Source organism: Trichomonas vaginalis, chromosome II (assembly GCF_026262505.1).
Source record: "Trichomonas vaginalis G3 chromosome II, whole genome shotgun sequence".
Taxonomy (NCBI): Eukaryota; Parabasalia; order Trichomonadida; family Trichomonadidae; genus Trichomonas; species Trichomonas vaginalis.
Window position 1 is genome coordinate 5,902,431 of NC_067204.1, and position 19,350 is coordinate 5,921,780.

Below are 19,350 nucleotides of genomic sequence, written 5' to 3' on the forward strand. Positions count from 1 at the left end.
ATGGATAATTATGATTTCGGAAGAATATTATTGATGAATCATCTTGTGGTTAGTGATTATCAATTAACGAGGAACTTTTTCTCTAAGGTCCTCTTGCTGTAGTGGATCTTTTAAGTCGTTTGTGTAGAAAATAGGTGGAATAAGAGATTCAGTACTCTTATATAATAGTGGCTCTTGATTTTCCATTCGGCTTTTACGTTTCTCTTTGCACCTGCAACAAACTAATACGATTACAAGAATGAGAAGAAGGACAAATATAGCTGACATAATGTAAAGAACAAGATCTATAGTGCTAATCGATAACTTTGAGGTCAAAATGGCTTCCAACCCCATTTGGTTTCGAATTTGTCACTTTTATTCATTGAATTACCTTATTTCATTGTTTTTTAAAAATATTTTTACATTTTGACTCCTGATTAATGAATGTTTTTTGAACGGAAAAGTGACAAGACAATGAAAATTGATAATTCCAAAAACAATTCGCAAAATATGAGACTAATCCGCTCGTTGAACGTAATAATTTAATTTTTATATGAAAACTAATCAATCTTGCTATTTAGATATTACCAAATAGCAAAAATACACTTTTTGATTGTGTCAGAATTTTTTAACTGCATAGATAACTTACTTGGATATGAAAATCCATTTGTATTCCATATGGGCTCATTAATATTACATGAAACTCTGATCATCGGTCGTTTCAAATTTCAACGACATTATTGATACAATAGCAATTTTAAGGAGAACATTATTTTAATAAGCATCACCTTTGTATTGATTATTGCATGTCCAAAGTTGATTTTCTATTAAATTTCAAATCTAACCTATTGGCCATGGTGAAATCAACATATAGGAGATAGAACATCAATACTGACAACCGATAGTTTGCATATGAACATGCTATCAAGGCTAAAATTGCAAATGTGAACTGTCATTATTATTTCTTTTACATGACACGCCGCGATTCAATCAGTTTCAAGAGCTCATCTACGCTTAAATCATTTATTGAGCAAAACACGTGGTGATGTAGAACCAAAAAAATGTTTTTCCTCTTCTTCGAGCGTATTCACTCACAAGAAGAGGTCTTTTTAGAGAATCAATACTTCAAGGAAACATGGATTATTGATGATAACAAGCATATGAACATAAAGAATTTTGTTAACAAAAGAACATCACCCCAATTAACTGTTACACCTGATCAAGGAAGTCAAGATTTCGTTATTTCAATCAGATATGTTGAGGGCACAATCTTGTCTTCAGATTTAACAGTCAAAGACAAAGTTAAAGAAAATTATAAACTCACAGTTACTTATGAACCATTTACTTTCAATGGAGCTACATATAACATCATTGAGATCAATGAGATGGAAGCCCAGAAACATTATCTCCACAAGTACCTTAAGATAAAGTGCAGTGATGAGAATGTTGCTCTTAACTACATTGACACACAGCACATTATCATCAACAAGGATGTAGATTATCCAAAGTCATGGGGCACACCATGGCATATCCGTGATCCAGATGATTTCTTCCTTAGTATGGGTCAGCCATTGTACATCAACACATTCTTCACTGGTTCCCAATTCCCATGCGCACACACAAAGATTGAGAACACAACATATCTTGGCAGAGTTAGATACTATTCTGGCAAGAAATTTGCTGATCTCAAGAAGGACAGTGAGGGTTATTACAATACTTGGAAGACAGTCTTAGGTGCTGCTCGTGAGGACAGATTCGAAGTTGTTCGTGCTGATTTGTTCTCATATATCTTCGATATCTCAAGAAACACTCCATTCCGTAAGCAATTCAACTCATGGTATGATTGGATGCTTGCTATCACAGAAGATAACATCATGGAGTCATTCAAGGAAATCGAGAAGGGCAACACTCAGAATGGTATTGGACCACTCGATTCTTATGTTATCGATGATGGCTGGAATAACTACAACACTGAAAAGTACCAAGTCTATGATCCATCTGTCTCCGGAACAACATACAATACAGAAGGCTTCTGGACATTCAACAATAAGTTCCCACATAAATTCTCACCACCATCAGATTATTCCAGAAAGATTGGCTCTAACTTTGGTGTCTGGCTTGGTCCACGTGGTGGCTACGTTACAGCAGGACAATTTGGCAAAATGATCGAAGATGCAGGAAAGGGCTTCTATAATAAACGTACCGATGACATTGATGTTGCTTCTCACAAGTACATCAAGAACCTTAAGGATTTGCTTATCGGATTCATCAGAGATTACAAGGTCAACTATTACAAGTTGGATGGCTTCACAGATTATGAATGCACAAACACATCTCACGATCACATGACCGGTGGTGATGATAGCATGTACTTCTTCACAGACCTTTGGGAGAATTACATTGATGCTTACAAAGAAATGATCAAAGCTGCCGAAGATGAAGGCCTTACAAACTTCTGGATCTCAACAACAACATATGCCAGCAGCTCTCCATGGCATCTCCAGTGGTCTAGCTCTCTTTGGATGCAGATTTCTGGTGATTCTGATTACTGGATTGTTGGAAACAACACAAACTATGCTGACCAAGCTCTTACATACAGAGATTCCATGTACTACCAGTATTTCAATGACTACAAATTCCAGTTCCCAACAAGGAACATGTACAACCACGATCCAGTCTTTGGACAGGCAGGAACACATCTCAAGGGCAACTTGAATGATGAAGACTTCAGAGTCTTCCTTTCTGGCTGCATGATGAGAGGCACAGCATTCAACGAGTTGTACTACACATACTCAATGCTCGATGAAGGCGACAAGTGGTTAGTTTCCGGTGATATCCTTTCATGGGCTGAAAAGAACCACCACGTTCTCCAGCACTCACAGTACTTCGGTGGCAAGCCATATGATGGCGAATGCTACGGCTACTCTGCTTGGGATGGCGCTGATGGCTTCGTTTCCCTCCGTAACCCAGGTGGTAGTGTTACCAAATACACAATCACATTAGACAGAGCCATGGGTGTCCCAGAATCAGTCAAGGATGCTGTCAGATCAACAAGATTAGCTCACAAGACAACAGCTACTGAGGAAATCAAGAACGGCGTTAAGTTCAACTATGGAGAAACATTAACAGTCACATTGAACCCAGGTGAAATGAGAATTTACGAATTCCACCAGGCCGCCGATTCTGAAGCACCAAAGATTGAAGTTGTCAGATCTCTTAACGAGACAACAGTCAACCTCAGATTCAACAAGTACATTGATGTCTCCAATGCTCAGTTCTCCATCGATAACCTCAACATCAAGTCATACAAGGTCAGAGGTGATCTCAAGACAATCACATTCACAACAGATGCAATGAAGAACTACACAGAATACACAATTCACGTCAAGAATGTTTGCAACTCCTTCGGTGTTGCATTGAACACTGATGTCAAGTTCACATACTTCGCTCAGAACATCATGGGAACACTTTCTGGTTCATTCAAAGGAAACAACCAGAACGTCAATAACAAGCAAGTCGATCTTGACTCCTTCACAGTTAGAATCCACGTCAATGACTTCAAGAACGTTGCTAATGCTAAGCTCTTCCACTCTGCTGATAACACAATCAAGGCTGAAATTGTCAACAACTATGTCCAATTCACAGTTGGATCAACGACAGTTGTTTCATCTGACAAGATCTCACCAAGTATCCAGGATATCTACTTCGTTAGAGAAAGAAACGCAATGATCAAGATCTACATGAACTCCGATATCTCTGCTTCTGCTTGGGATAAGACAATGCCTTCTTGTGTTACAATTTGCAACATTATCATCGATGCAAGTGAAATTGTTTACAAGTTTATCAACATTTACAACTACGGTTTGGCTTACAGCGAACTTTCTGTTGCAATTTCAATTGGCAACGACAAGATCGAGAGACAATTCGAAATCAATAATGGAAAGCTCCACACATCAAAGATCGTCAACTCTATCACAGGCATGTCATTCGTACCAGCTGAAGGATCAAACAATTTCGTTATCACAACACCAGGCTACGTATTGGGCAAAGTTTTACCAATCGACAGATCCGATTGGAAGATCAAGGCCAACAGTGAAGAGTCAATCACTCCAAGAGATGAAGGTGCCGCTGTCAACTTAATTGATGGCGATATCACAACAATCTGGCACAGCAAGTATGATGATAAGGGCTTCCATGGCCATGATGACAGAAAGAACAATACTGATCCATATGTTATCACAATCGATATGGGCAAGGTCCAAAAGGTCGGCGCTTTATCATACACACCAAGACAAAGTGGCTGGAATGGTGCTATCAAGAAGTACGAATTGTACACAGCTAACACAGAAGAAGAGCTTAACGATAAGATTGCTGCTCGCCAGAATCCAGATGCTTCAGGCGAATTCAAGTACTACGCTCACTACCCATGCTACGCCAATCTCACAAAGGTTATTGAATGCAGATGGGTTGCCTTCCTTTCTATTCTTGTTAAGCCAGATTATGGTTCTGGTGCTGAATTCAATTTGTATCCAACAGCTGTTCCATTACCACTCCTTGAGATCAATGCTAACGACTTCAAGTATGCTAGCCATGAGATTATTACAGAAAACAACCACCAGAAGCTCATTTTCCACTACAAGCCATATAACTTCAATGGCGCTTTACTCAATGTCACAGTCATCTACGACCTTGAGAATGACAAGCCATACATGGAGAAGGAAGTTCTCATTTCTCTCCCACAAGGCTCAGATTTCACCTTCGATCACATTGACTTAGAGTCATTTGTCTTGACAGATGAACAAGTTCAGCAGTCATGGACACATCCAAACAAGGAGAAAGATACCCGTTCATGGCTTCCACAGTACCTCATCACATTAGGTCAACCAGTTTACATCTGTGATTTATACACAGGCTGCAGATTCCCACTCACAGACAACCGTATCGAAGAAAACATTGCTTACTTCAGATACAACACTGGTAAGAAGTTCGCCCAACTTGAAAAGGATGAAAACGGCACTTACCACTGCTGGAAGACAGTTATCGGTGCTGCAAGATCCAACTCGTTACAAGTCATCCGTAACGATTTCTTCTCATATATTGAGGATATCTCCGTCAAGACAACATTCCGCAAGCAGTACAACTCATGGTACGACTGGATGATGTCTATCAACGAATCCAACATCCTCGATTCATTCAAGGAAATCGAAAAGGGTATGACACAACTCGGTGTTCCACCATTAAACTCCTATGTTGTTGATGATGGCTGGAATAACTACAACTCCAAGAAGTATGATGTATATGATGAAGATGCATCAGGTACAACATACAACGAAGATGGCTTCTGGACATTCAACTCCAAATTCACACAAGGCTTCAAACTCCCATCTGACTTCGCCCACAGAATTGCTTCTGGATTCGGTATGTGGTTAGGTCCACGTGGTGGCTACAGTTATCCAGATACTATTGCCAAAATGATCCAGGACGCAGGCAAGGGCTATTACAACGAAAATGCTGGTGATATTGATGTCGGTTCTGGCGTTTATGTTGAGAACTTGAAGAAGTTCTTAGTCAACATGACAAACTTATACAAGATCAACTACTTCAAATTAGATGGCTTCGCCTTCACAGACAACAAGAACCCACAACATGATCACGTCACAGGAGGACCAAACGGTGCTTTCTACTACACAGACATGTGGGAGAAGTATGAGAAGTTGTTCGATGCTTTGAGAGAGAGTGCCAAGGTCAATGAAATCATTGACATGTGGATCTCAATCACATGCTATGTCAACTCATCTCCATTCCACTTACAGTGGGCTAACTCCGTCTACATCCAAGTCTCCAATGACCATGACTTCATTAATATTGGTGGCAACGACAACATGGCTGATCAGATGCTTACATTCAGAGATGCTTGCTACTACAACTTCTCTGACTACTTCGCATTCCAGTTCCCAACAAAGGCCATCTACAACCACGATCCTATCTACGGAAAGACAGGAACAGGCCTTGAGAACACAATGGATGATGAATACTTCAGACTCTTCTTACTCATGTGCGGCATGAGAGGCAATGCTTTCTACGAAATGTACTACTCATACACAATGCTCGACGAAGGAGAGAAGTGGTATGTTAACGCTGAAGCACTTAAGTACATCGAAGGAAGATACAACATCCTCCAGCACGCACAGAGATTCGGTGGTGATCCAAGATTAGGCTATGTTTATGGCTATTCCTCATGGAATGATGTCGAAGGCACAATCGCCATCAGAAATCCAAATGGAACAGTTCAGTCATACAAGCTTAAGTTAGACAGAGAAATCGGTGTTCCAGAAAACATCAAGTCTGTATTCACAAAGACAATCTTAGCTCACAGGACTACCGAAGCAATGGTAGAGAACAAAGAATACAAGTACGGCGACGAAATTGAGTTCACATTACAGCCAGGTGAAGCAAGAATCATTGATTTGAATGCTGCTAAGGACGACAAGGCTCCAGAAGTCGAAATCGTCAAATACATTTCCCAGAACAAGACAATGATCAGATTCAATGAGAAGATTATCTTCAACAAGGATAACTTCAAGCTCAAGAGCAGAGACATTGTCAATGTTTCAATCAAGGCTGACTTCAGAACAGTCATCATTGAAGTTGAACCACCATTCGGAAACAACACTGACTATGAGTTCATTTTCGATGGAGTTTCTGATATCGCTGGAAACAAGCTCAATGGACAATACACTCAGATGTACCGTGCTTGCAACAAGTTAGTCAACATCTCCAATGCTGTCGAAGGAGATGATAACAAGATCATGAACGACGAGTTCACATTAGATTCATTCTCCATCAAGCTTAACATCAACACTCTTGGTAACTACAATGGCTTGTTACTCGAAGACAAGGACAACAAGATCATTGTCGAAACAGAATCAAACAAGTTCATCAAGTTTGTTGTTGGAAACTTATCAGTTGTTTCATCCCACGAAATCACTGATAACACTAATGTTACATTAGTTCGTGAGCGCAACACAATGTTGAAGATTTACGTCAACGGAACAATCTCCAACTCTTCATTCAGATCTGGTGAGAAGGATGTCGTCAAGATGAAGAAGATCAAACTCGCTAAGAACAGTGTTAAGTACAACTCAATCGTTGTTGTCAACACAGCTCTTAACTATAAGGAAACAAACATCGACCTTCCAAATGATTATGAAAAGCAGAACGATGAGGACAACAACAGAAGAATGAAGATCATCATCGGCGCAGCTGTTGGTGGTGGCGTTCTTATTCTTTTAATCATTATCATTGGTGTCGTTATTGGAGTCAACAAATCAAGAAAGGCTAAGCTCGACTCAATGCCACTTATTACACAGAATTAAATTTCAAAGTTACTTTTAACTTTCTTACATAGTTTAAATAAAAATTTAACTTTTAATTTACTCTTTATTTTATATTTTTCTTTGAGAATTCTAAATATAATCAATACTTGAAAATCTTTATGTCAAATATATATTAAAAAAATTATTCCGATACGGGGAGTCGAACCCCGATCCTGTGGATGAAAACCACATATCCTAACCGCTGAACGATATCGGATTCACATTTATTTAATTTTGATATGATTAATAATATATAATACTCTATTTTCGGAGAATGTATGGCCAAATAAAACTTATCGTTCCTAAAATGATGATTTCCTATCAGTTCATTTGGCGGAGGTTTTTGTGATATGGAAAAATGTTCGTTGCTCAATTATCTCACTATTGGATGGACTTTTATCGAGCGAAATTTTGGCTGTAAAGACAATTCTGATATTGGTAACATGGTGATAAGAACAAATAGTCAGTTTGCATGGTTTATGATGAGATAATTTCGATTTAAAAAAAAACATAAAAATTGATTTTAATGAGCGATTAAGGTCAGGTATGAGGGGCTTCCAGGGGCTGCGCCCCTTCTAGCCCTAAGAAATTTTGCCCAAGACCCAAGAGGAGGACCGAACCCCAGCCGACCAGCCGGTGACAAAACCAAAACCGTTGTTATTTACATCATATTAATGATGTCACTTTTAAAAATGTCACTTTTTGTTTCACTTTTCACAAATTATATATGTTTTCATGCTTTGTCACTTTTCTGTCACTTTTCAGGTAAAAACATTTTTATTATTATATATAAATGAATTTTACAAAACCACCGTTACCGTTCTTTGGAAATAAGAGTAGATGTAAAGATATTATATTGAGAGAACTTAAGAAACTACCGAATGGTCTAACATTTGTAGATTTGTTCGGTGGAAGTTTCTATATATCCCATTTATGTCATACCGTATTTCCTGACTCAAAGATTATATGCAATGACTTCGACAACTATATGGACCGTCTCAAACATATTCCAGACACAAACAATATATTGAAAGAGTTAAAAGAAAAGATACCTATAGGTAAGATGGAACGTATACCATTAGATAAGAAAAATATTGTGAGAGAGGTTTTGAAAAAAGCAGAATATATAGACTGGGATAGTATATCTGCTAGACTATTATATAGTGTGCTATAAGAGTTCATGACATTGAAACACTTATGTCAAAAGTTTTATATCTTAACTATACAAATGTTTTCAAAGAGGACATAGAAAAATATATTGAGGGTATAGAGTTTGTGAGATGTCATTGGACAGAGTTGTATGAAAAATATAAAGACAAGGAAAATGTTTTCTTTATAGTGGACCCACCGTTCTTTAACACATGGGATTTTCAATACCAAGTAGACTGGACTTTGAGAGACTCTTTAGAAACTTTAGACGTTATACATAACCATCCATGCTTTTACTTTACATCCGATAAAAGTGGTTTGGAAACCGTTATGAGATGGTTAGAGGACATACATGACTATGAGTTTAGATATGACAAGATAGAATATGAGAGAGGTCCTATAAACTGAGAAAGTGTCATAACAAAGAAATTTTATTAGTAAGTAAATGTGGTTTGAAATAGGACTACTTGTTTTAGGTTTTTTCCATGTGTCATTTATTTATTTGACGTGGCAGAAAAGTACAGAGAATATGAAGATGAACCAATGCCTGCAAATGTTCAGTATATGTACTCGTAAGAGATATTTTTATCTAATATTAAATGACGCACAGAACTTAGCGAATGCACAGCAACCTGGACAACCAAACCCAGAGAATATTCCAAATGAAGTTAGAATACAAACTGCAATGGCAAACTATGGTCAAGTGCCAACAGATGTACAAATGCAAACTGCCATGTCAAATGACGCTGCGTTAGGTTTGCCACCATGGTATGCAAATATGAGATGGAAAGAGTTTTATACAAACCCTGAAGTGGGATATAAACAACTTTATGCAGATGACGCGAACACAGGAGTTGACCCAGAATATGTTTTCTACCAGAGGAGAAACAGAATGTATGAGCTCCAGTTAAAGAATGCTATGGAACTCAGAAGGAAACGTAAGAGACTAGGCGGACATTAGATTTTTACATATAGTAAAATGGGTTTCTTTGGAAGAATAGGAAACTTCTTTCGAAATGTTGGAAGAGGTATATGGAATGGAATAAAATCTGTCGGAAGAGGAATTTGGAACGGAGTCAAAAATATTGGTAAAAGAGTAGGTCAGTTCGTTGGTATTATACCTAAAGACCCTGAACCAGAAGAACAAGCTCCTGTTATACAACAGCCTGAACCTGCACCACAGTCTAGTTGGCAACCAAATCCCAACACCCTCAACCGTATTAAAAAATTATATTTTTACCGTTCGATAGTAGTTGTATATGAAACTAAGTTCTAAGTAAAACGCATGGTATAATGGAATTATTCTTTTTCTTTTTTTCCATCTGTAGTAAACCATACTTGAAAGTCTGAAATACTTCCACTTGGTGGTTCGTATAACTTTGTAGGTTTTTCGTAAAAGTCATTTGCCAAGCATAAGAAAGAGTTTTGGGCGCCAGAAAATGAAGCATGAACAATAATAGCATCTTGGTCGAAATATTTTCATATGTTCCATTAGGGTTTTCGACTTCATAATAGTCCGGGTGTACTGGATATGCTGCAGGCTGATTTAACATCCTCATAAATCTATACCATGCCAAGTTGTTATATTTTGTAGAAATATAAACGTTTTCTCCAAGGTCTTCTATTTTATTGATTTTAACAGTTGCATTTTTCCTGTCATAAATAATATCGAGATGGTATTCTCCTTCGTCAATGTTATACTGGTTTGCATATTCGATATAGATATCGTTTATTTTTTCTTGAAAAGCTTGAAGAGTTGTTTCTAAGTTTACAAGCAAACTAACTTGTAAAAGTTTTCCCTGTTCAAATTTCTCATACATACGTTTTTTTGTTATAGTATCGAACTTCAAAACCGACCGTAAATGGGAAACCATGTATGGCTTCTGAAATGAACTTCATTCTACGAAAGCCAATAGCTTTTGTGACGGATGGGTCTCTTAACCATCTTAATGGGTAGTCAAAACGATAGCCTTCATGCTTTACGGTATCTGTCTCAAACTTTTGACCGACATTAGTAAAAAGTTCATCTAATGGTTTAGTTGTAGCAACTCTTGAATTTTCTTTTTCTATTGAAAGCATATTTATTATCTAAATAAAAATGTCAAATGAAACAGCGTCTATGAGAGAAATACAACACAACCGACAACTCATTATGCAAGCTCTAAATAAGAACACAACAAACTTTTCAAACTATTCTAAGATATCTGAGTCATTGAAAGAAGGAAACTTAAAACTGACATTAAACCCAATGACAGATGAGTTTCTGTTTCAAGACAATAAGAACAATACTGTCTGCATAAATCCAACAAAAGGAACTTTAAACGAGAAACCTATAAATGAACTTCTTTTGAAAGCAGATGTTGACAACAAAGCTGACAAAGAATATGTAGACGATGCAATAGCAAAAGAAGAAGAAAGAGCTAACAATGCTTATGCAACAAAGAACATACTCATCCTGAACTAGCAGACAAAACATATGTTGACAATAAAATGTCAAGTGAAGTGACAAGAGCTGAAAACGAATATTCTAAAAAGACTCATATACATTATATTAACCAAATACCAAGTCTTAAGGAAACATTAGAGACAAAAGCAGATAAGACTCATACACATTCTATATCTGATATCACAAACTTACAAGAAACATTAGAGACAAAAGCAAATAAGACTCATACACATACCATTGCAAATATTACAAACTTACAAGAAACCTTAAACAGGAAAAGTGACGTTGGACATACACATACATCTTCTGAAATAACAGACTTAAACGTTAGCCTTGAAAATAAAGCAGATAAAACATATGTCAATGAAATATACCAAAGTTTGATAGGAACAAAAAATATTGAAACTATTGTTGGTGACTTTTCTGTCAATGAAGAAAATAAATATTTTAGATGGCAGTTTGTACACTCCTTAAAAAATGGTACACAGTGTAAACTCATTCCGAAAAATAACAATGAAATGTATGTAAGCTATATAAAGAATAATGGTACACAAGTTAAAGTTCCATTAGACAACAACTGCTACTTAAACTTATATGGAGACGAACAAAAGAAATATTTCCGAGTTTATGAAATGGCAGATATGACATTGCCTGACCCATCTCCAGCACCATATTATTATGACTATGGTGCTGACGACAAAACACCACATGTAGATGAACAAAAGCAAACATTATATTTAGAATATTATAGATATAAAAGATATAATGCAATAGAAAAAACGAGAATAGTATACTATTATGAAGATGACAGAAATAAATATTATAGTCAAGATTGTACATACCCTGAAAACATAAGATTATATTATAAAAAATATTCTGACACAAACCAGAAGAAACCAGAAATAGTTGCACTATATTTTAAGTTCAAAAGAGACAATCCTATAATATCTCATATGTTTGATTTAATGAACCCAGTAGGTTCTATTTATACATCTATGGATGCAAGAGGTCCTCAAGTAATGTTTGGTGTTGGTGCATGGGAACAAATAGTCGACAGGTTTTTGTATTGTGCAAACTCTTCAAAGGAAACAGGTGGAAGTAAAACGATTTCAGGTGAAAATTTACCTGCACACAGTCACTACATAGATTTAAGTACATCTCAAGCAGGTTGGCATAAGCATAGATATTGGGATTGGTCAGCAATGACAAAAGGTAAAGGATATGATGTTAAAGACAACGTTAAGTTTGCTATAAATTGTTACTGGAGTAACACTGAGGGAGGAGGAAACCATACACATTTCGTTTCAGGATATACGCAAACAACGGGACAAAGTAAAGAATACATGCCACCTTACATGACAGTTTACGCATGGTATAGAATTGCTTAGTCGTCATTTTCAACTTCTTTAGCATATTCGTCAGGAGTTGTCTTATATTTGTTAGGAACTGTCTTTGAAAGTATACCACCATGAACTTTGACAAGTTTGAAACGAGGTCTGGCAATAGTAGTTTTATCTTCTGCTTGCAGTGTGTACATTTTGCCATGTTTGCCTAAAACTTCATAATATTCTCTTGTATACTTTCTTCTATTTTTACGAACACGAATGTGAGTACCTGTCGGGTTCCCATTGTTGTCATAGTCAATAGTATTTTCATATGGGTCGCGTTTAGGTATTTCTATTTTTACTTTGTCACCTTTCTGAAGTTTGAAGCCCGGCATTCTTTCTTGTTTGTCTCTTTTGACTAAATTATTAAATATATAGTCTTTCTCTAAGTCAGGGTTGTTTTTCATTTCTTCGGGGAGTGGTTTCCCAAACCTTTTTGTTTACGGTTATTGTAAATATTTAAAACTTGTCTCATCTTTGCCATGGAGAAGTGTCTATATTTGTCGTCATATGACATTTCATTTGCTTCACCACCTTGTGGTTGGTTTAAGTCTCTTAACATTTTTATACAACCGTCAATGACACCAAGAGCAGAATGGTTTTGGTCGACAATGAAATATTGGTTTACATTTTTTGAACGCAGATAGTTTTTTACATCATCTGATTTGAAAGAACTTTCACAGTCAGATGTCAGTTTTGTTGGATGGTATTTGTCAACGAATATTGTCAAAGCTGCTAAGATATCTAAAATAGTTTTGGACTGTAATGGTATGGCTTCACAGTATCTTGTGTTTTGACCGACAAATATTAGCCAGTATGGTGGTCCATCTTCTCTATACCTCGGAATGTTTTCCAAGATATCCATAAACCAAGCATTTGGTGTTGAACTAAAGATTTTTATCATGAGTGCTTTCTTTGTCGCTTTAGAAACATAGGGGTCCTTGTTTGGATTCGTCATTTTTTAACCCATAAGAAATGGGTTTATTTGGCGCATTAGCAGGAGTTGCATCTAGATTTTTACCCGCAGTGGGAACAATAGCCAGAGGTGCATTTGGAATTGGAAGGAAGATTTTGAGTACATTAGGTATACTTAAAGAGAAAGCACAACCTATTATACAAACTGTACAGAAAGGTTGGGAGGTAGCACGAGATGCAACAAATCTTATTCCAAATCCTGAAACAAGAGGAAAAGTTCAAGGATGGATGGACAATGTAGGAAGACAAGCAGGAAACTATTATAACAAAGCAAATGACTACTATAACCAAGCAGGACACTATATGGACCAAGGTGAAAGATTCTTTAACAGAGGATATAACCATGCACAACAGTGGGTAAACAATAACCAACCTCAACCGCCTCAAACGTGGGGAAGTTAGTATGGGTAAGTCGTGTATGGTGGCACTGCGCGCCTCCGTACACAACTTAGCTGTTTTGACACTTTACAAAACCGTTAACATATATTTTACAACACGAACGCAAAAACTAACTTAACCTTAAATATTTACAAAGCCGTCAACCACTTCACCTCACTACTGTAAAAAAATAAACGTTCTCACTTACAAAAGTATTGCAACTCCTCCCATTGCTGTGCTTCACATAACAGTTCATATTCTTCTGACTCACTTTCTTCTTCATATAGGTCAAAATCACTGTCAAAATAAATGTTAGTAAGTTTTGACAAAGCTAATGAAACACGCTTACCGTTTGTATCGTATGCTTGTATAAACTTTCCATTCTTCATTCCTTCATAAACGCTCAAACTAACTTTACACTTTCTCCCTCGTATCTGATAGAATGTATTTTCACGAGGAACGAAGAACAAATTCTTGAACTCATGACCGTTGTAGTTTGTTATCTCAATAGTTTTCGTCATTTACATCCAAATAAAATAAAATAATTTTAAAAAATAAAAAAAAATAAATGATATCACCACCCTCACACGTATGAAAACATCCATTTAAATTTAGGTGAAGTGGTGAGATCTCACCTCTTTTTTCACCTCTTTTTTCACCCACTTGAATTCATTGCTTTATAACTCTCTTCCTTTCTCCAACTCTTCTAACTTCTTCTTAAGTTCAGCAATGTTGTCCTCATGAAGTTTAATCTTTCTCAAAATTCCTTCTTTATCTAATGGTTGCTTTATCTTTCTAAACTGAACTCTACCATCCTTCATAGTATGAATGTAAAAACCTTCTGGAATAGTTCCTGATCTAATGTATTCTACCAAAAACTTTTGTTTCATTGCTTCAGTGACTTTATTTGTCATTTTACTCTAAAGTGAAGCTAGCACAGCGATAATGGATTTCATGACTTTTAGTATTTCATGCAATCTTAACAGATAGCCTTACAAGTACTTCCAGTGTCCCTAGCTGTCCCTCCTTTTTATATAACTCCATGACATTTATAATCTCGCGAAACTTAACAGGTAGCATAACAGATTAAAATCAGATGAGGTTTTGAACCAAAATTTCTAAGCAACGTTGTCAAGGATTTTGAGGAACTAGGGACAGAGTGTGGCAAAGTCCAAGATTTAATTTATCTTCATCTGTTTCATCAGCTATCTCATCTAATATGCCAATATTTTATTCATAACTCGTGGCAAACTCACTAACTTTCGTTATGTTCATCTGCATGCTTCATCTGATAGAAAGTATGACTTTCATTATTTTCCAGAACTTAATGAAAACTACTAGGGACAGAGACCATGGCAAAGTTCATGACTTTCATTATTTTCCAGAACTTAATGAAAACTACTAGGGACAGAGACCATGGCAAGTTCATGATTTAATTTATTCTCTCACTAACAACAAACACAAAACTCCAACACTACTTCATCGTATATGTTTTGTCATGACTTCTTCATCGTAAATGTTTTGTCAAGACTTCTTCGTATATGTTTTGTCATAGATTTCATCGTAAATGTTTTGTCATAGATTTCATCGTAATGAACGTAAATGTTTTGTCATGATTTCATCGTACATGTTTTCTCATGACTTCTTCGTAAATGTTTTGTCATGATTTAATCGTATATGTTTTGTCATGATTTAATCGTATATGTTTTGTCATGACTTCTTCATCGTAAATGTTTTGTCATGATTTAATCGTATATGTTTTGTCATGACTTCTTCATCGTAAATGTTTTGTCATGACTTTTGTATATGTTTTGTCATGACTTCTTCATCGTAATGAGCGTAAATGATTTGTCATGATTTCATCGTATATGTTTTGTCGAAACTTCTTCGTAAATGTTTTGTCATGATTTCTTCATCGTACATGTTTTGTCGAAACTTCTTCATCGTACATGTTTTGTCGAAACTTCTTCATCGTAATGAGCGTACATGTTTTGTCGAAACTTCTTCATCGTATATGTTTTTGTCAAACATGAACGTATATGTTTTTGTCATGACTTCATCGTAAATGTTTTGTCAAGACTTCTTCGTAAATGTTTTGTCATGATTTAATCGTAAATGTTTTGTCATGACTTCATCGTGAATGTTTTGTCAAGACTTTGTCATTATTTCATCGTGAATGCTTTTGTCAAGACTTCTTCGTAAATGTTTTGTCATGAATTTGTCAAGACTTCTTCGTAAATGTTTTGTCATGAATTTGTCAAGACTTCTTCGTGAATGTTTTGTCAAGACTTTGTCATGACTTCATCGTGAATGTTTTGTCAAGACTTTGTCATTATTTCATCGTGAATGCTTTTGTCAAGATTTCATCGTGAATGTTTTGTCAAGACTTTGTCAAGACTTCTTCGTAAATGTTTTGTCAAGACTTTGTCAAGACTTCTTCGTAAATGTTTTGTCATGATTTAATCGTATATGTTTTGTCATGATTTAATCGTATATGTTTTGTCATGACTTCTTCATCGTATATGTTTTGTCATGATTTAATCGTATATGTTTTGTCATGACTTCTTCATCGTAAATGTTTTGTCAAGACTTCTTCGTATATGTTTTGTCATGACTTCTTCATCGTAATGAGCGTAAATGATTTGTCATGATTTCATCGTATATGTTTTGTCGAAACTTCTTCGTAAATGTTTTGTCATGATTTCTTCATCGTACATGTTTTGTCGAAACTTCTTCATCGTACATGTTTTGTCGAAACTTCTTCATCGTAATGAGCGTACATGTTTTGTCGAAACTTCTTCATCGTATATGTTTTTGTCAAACATGAACGTATATGTTTTTTGTCATGACTTCATCGTAAATGTTTTGTCAAGACTTCTTCGTAAATGTTTTGTCAAGACTTCTTCGTAAATGTTTTGTCAAGACTTTGTCAAGACTTCTTCGTAAATGTTTTGTCAAGACTTCTTCGTAAATGTTTTGTCATGAATTTGTCAAGACTTCTTCGTAAATGTTTTGTCATGATTTCTTCGTAAATGTTTTGTCATGAATTTGTCAAGACTTCTTCGTAAATGTTTTGTCATGATTTCTTCGTAAATGTTTTGTCAAGACTTTGTCAAGACTTCTTCGTAAATGTTTTGTCATGACTTCATCGTGAATGTTTTGTCAAGACTTTGTCATTATTTCATCGTGAATGCTTTTGTCAAGACTTCTCGTAAATGTTTTGTCATGAATTTGTCAAGACTTCTTCGTAAATGTTTTGTCATGAATTTGTCAAGACTTCTTCGTGAATGTTTTGTCAAGACTTTGTCATGACTTCATCGTGAATGTTTTGTCAAGACTTTGTCATTATTTCATCGTGAATGCTTTTGTCAAGATTTCATCGTGAATGTTTTGTCAAGACTTTGTCAAGACTTCTTCGTAAATGTTTTGTCAAGACTTTGTCAAGATTTCATCGTGAATGCTTTGTCAAGACTTTGTCAAGATTTCATCGTGAATGCTTTGTCATGAATTTGTCAAGACTTCTTCGTAAATGTTTTCTCAAGACTTTGTCAAGACTTCTTCGTAAATGCTTTGTCAAGACTTTGTCAAGATTTCATCGTGAATGCTTTGTCATGAATTTGTCAAGACTTCTTCGTAAATGTTTTCTCAAGACTTTGTCAAGACTTCTTCGTAAATGCTTTGTCAAGACTTTGTCAAGATTTCATCGTGAATGCTTTGTCATGAATTTGTCAAGACTTCTTCGTAAATGTTTTGTCAAGATTTCATCGTAAATGTTTTGTCAAGACTTTGTCATTATTTCATCGTGAATGCTTTTGTCAAGACTTTGTCAAGACTTCTTCGTAAATGTTTTGTCAAGACTTTGTCATGACTTCATCGTGAATGTTTTGTCAAGACTTTGTCAAGACTTCTTCGTAAATGTTTTGTCAAGACTTCTTCGTAAATGTTTTGTCAAGACTTTGTCATGACTTCTTCATCGTAAATGTTTTGTCAAGACTTCTTCGTGAATGTTTTGTCATGAATTTGTCATGACTTCATCGTAAATGCTTTTGTCAAGACTTCTTCGTAAATGTTTTGTCAAGACTTTGTCATGACTTCTTCATCGTAAATGTTTTGTCATGAATTTGTCATGATTTCTTCATCGTAAATGATTTGTCATGATTTCATCGTAAATGTTTTGTCAAACATGAACGTAAATGTTTTGTCATGATTTCTTCATCGTACATGTTTTGTCGAAACTTCATCGTAAATGTTTTGTCAAAACTTCATCGTAAATGTTTTGTCGAAACTTCATCGTAAATGTTTTGTCATGACTTCATCGTACATGATTTGTCAAGACTTCTTCATCGTAAATGTTTTGTCGAAACTTCATCGTAAATGATTTGTCATGATTTCTTCGTAAATGTTTTGTCATGATTTTTCATCGTAATGAGCGTAAATGATTTGTCATGATTTCATCGTAAATGATTTGTCAAACATGAACGTAAATGATTTGTCAAAACTTCATCGTAAATGTTTTGTCGAAACTTCATCGTATATGTTTTGTCATGATTTCATCGTAAATGTTTTGTCATGATTTTATCGTATATGCTTTATCAAACATGAACGTAAATGATTTGTCATGATTTCATCGTATATGTTTTGTCGAAACTTCTTCATCGTAATGAACGTAAATGTTTTGTCAAACATGAACGTAAATGATTTGTCAAGACTTCTTCATCGTAAATGTTTTGTCGAACATGAGTGTAAATGATTTGTCAAGACTAAACCATTTGGCAATTTTTCACGATTTTCATAGAGTTTTAGGCGACCAGGATTTCTTACCTACTCGCTGTTCTTCGCTCAAAAGTTCTTGTGTGCTTTGGTTTTTGAACATGAGTGTAAATGTTTTGTCATGATTTCTTCGTATATGTTTTGTCATAGATTTCATCGTTTATGTTTTGTCATGACTTCTTCGTAAATGTTTTGTCAAGACTTCTTCGTAAATGTTTTGTCAAGACTTTGTCAAGATTTCATCGTGAATGCTTTGTCAAGACTTCTTCGTAAATGTTTTGTCAAGACTTTGTCATGACTTCTTCATCGTAAATGTTTTGTCAAGACTTCTTCGTGAATGTTTTGTCAAGACTTTGTCATGACTTCTTCATCGTAAATGTTTTGTCAAACATGAACGTAAATGTTTTGTCATGACTTCATCGTAAATGTTTTGTCATGACTTCATCGTAAATGTTTTGTCATGACTTCTTCATCGTAAATGTTTTGTCAAACATGAACGTAAATGATTTGTCAAGGTTTCATCGTAAATGTTTTGTCATGACTTCATCGTAAATGTTTTGTCATGATTTCATCGTAAATGTTTTGTCATGACCTCATCGTATATTCTTTGTCATGATGATTTCATCGAAACTAAACGTATATGTTTTGTCATGACTTCATCGTATATGTTTTGTCATGACTTCTTCGTAAATGATTTGTCAAAACTTCTTCGTAAATGAATTTTCATGACTTCTTCATCGTAAATGTTTTGTCAAGACTTCTTCGTAAATGTTTTGTCAAGACTTTGTCAAGATTTCATCGTGAATGCTTTGTCAAGACTTCTTCGTAAATGTTTTGTCAAGACTTTGTCATGACTTCTTCATCGTAAATGTTTTGTCAAGACTTCTTCGTG

General features: G+C 35.7%; 4 protein-coding genes, 1 non-coding gene and 2 pseudogenes across 7 annotated transcripts, besides 2 other annotated features; 3 read left to right on the forward strand and 4 right to left on the reverse strand.

Moving 5' to 3' along the window:
- Nucleotides 1–475: 475 nt before the first annotated feature.
- TVAGG3_0493860 (F5/8 type C domain-containing protein) lies at nt 476–7,375 on the forward strand (the record flags this gene model as incomplete). The annotated part of the gene is made up of 1 exon (XM_001304524.1): nt 1,041–7,355. The coding sequence occupies one exon, from the start codon at nt 1,041–1,043 to the stop codon at nt 7,353–7,355; it is 6,315 nt and encodes a 2,104-aa protein (XP_001304525.1).
- A 125-nt stretch (nt 7,376–7,500) lies between these two features.
- On the reverse strand, nt 7,501–7,572 carry TVAGG3_0493870. Its single transcript has one exon. It is a non-coding gene; the product is annotated as a tRNA-Glu (tRNA).
- Nucleotides 7,573–7,687: 115 nt separating this feature from the next.
- Nucleotides 7,688–7,892: a mobile genetic element.
- Nucleotides 7,893–8,148: 256 nt separating this feature from the next.
- TVAGG3_0493890 lies at nt 8,149–8,965 on the forward strand (annotated as a pseudogene). Its single transcript has one exon. A coding segment is annotated over exon 1 (817 nt).
- Nucleotides 8,966–9,225: 260 nt separating this feature from the next.
- On the forward strand, nt 9,226–9,465 carry TVAGG3_0493900 (uncharacterized protein; the record flags this gene model as incomplete). The annotated part of the gene is made up of 1 exon (XM_001304525.2): nt 9,226–9,465. The coding sequence occupies one exon, from the start codon at nt 9,226–9,228 to the stop codon at nt 9,463–9,465; it is 240 nt and encodes a 79-aa protein (XP_001304526.2).
- Nucleotides 9,466–9,732: 267 nt separating this feature from the next.
- Nucleotides 9,733–10,583, reverse strand: TVAGG3_0493910 (annotated as a pseudogene). Its single transcript has one exon. A coding segment is annotated over exon 1 (851 nt).
- Nucleotides 10,584–13,724: 3,141 nt separating this feature from the next.
- Nucleotides 13,725–18,488: a mobile genetic element.
- On the reverse strand, nt 13,889–14,209 carry TVAGG3_0493930 (uncharacterized protein; the record flags this gene model as incomplete). The annotated part of the gene is made up of 1 exon (XM_051236301.1): nt 13,889–14,209. One exon carries the CDS (start codon nt 14,207–14,209, stop codon nt 13,889–13,891), a length of 321 nt encoding a protein of 106 aa, XP_051094125.1.
- TVAGG3_0493940 (uncharacterized protein) lies at nt 14,366–14,602 on the reverse strand (the record flags this gene model as incomplete). Its single annotated transcript, XM_051236302.1, has 1 exon — nt 14,366–14,602. The coding sequence occupies one exon, from the start codon at nt 14,600–14,602 to the stop codon at nt 14,366–14,368; it is 237 nt and encodes a 78-aa protein (XP_051094126.1).
- Nucleotides 18,489–19,350: the final 862 nt, after the last annotated feature.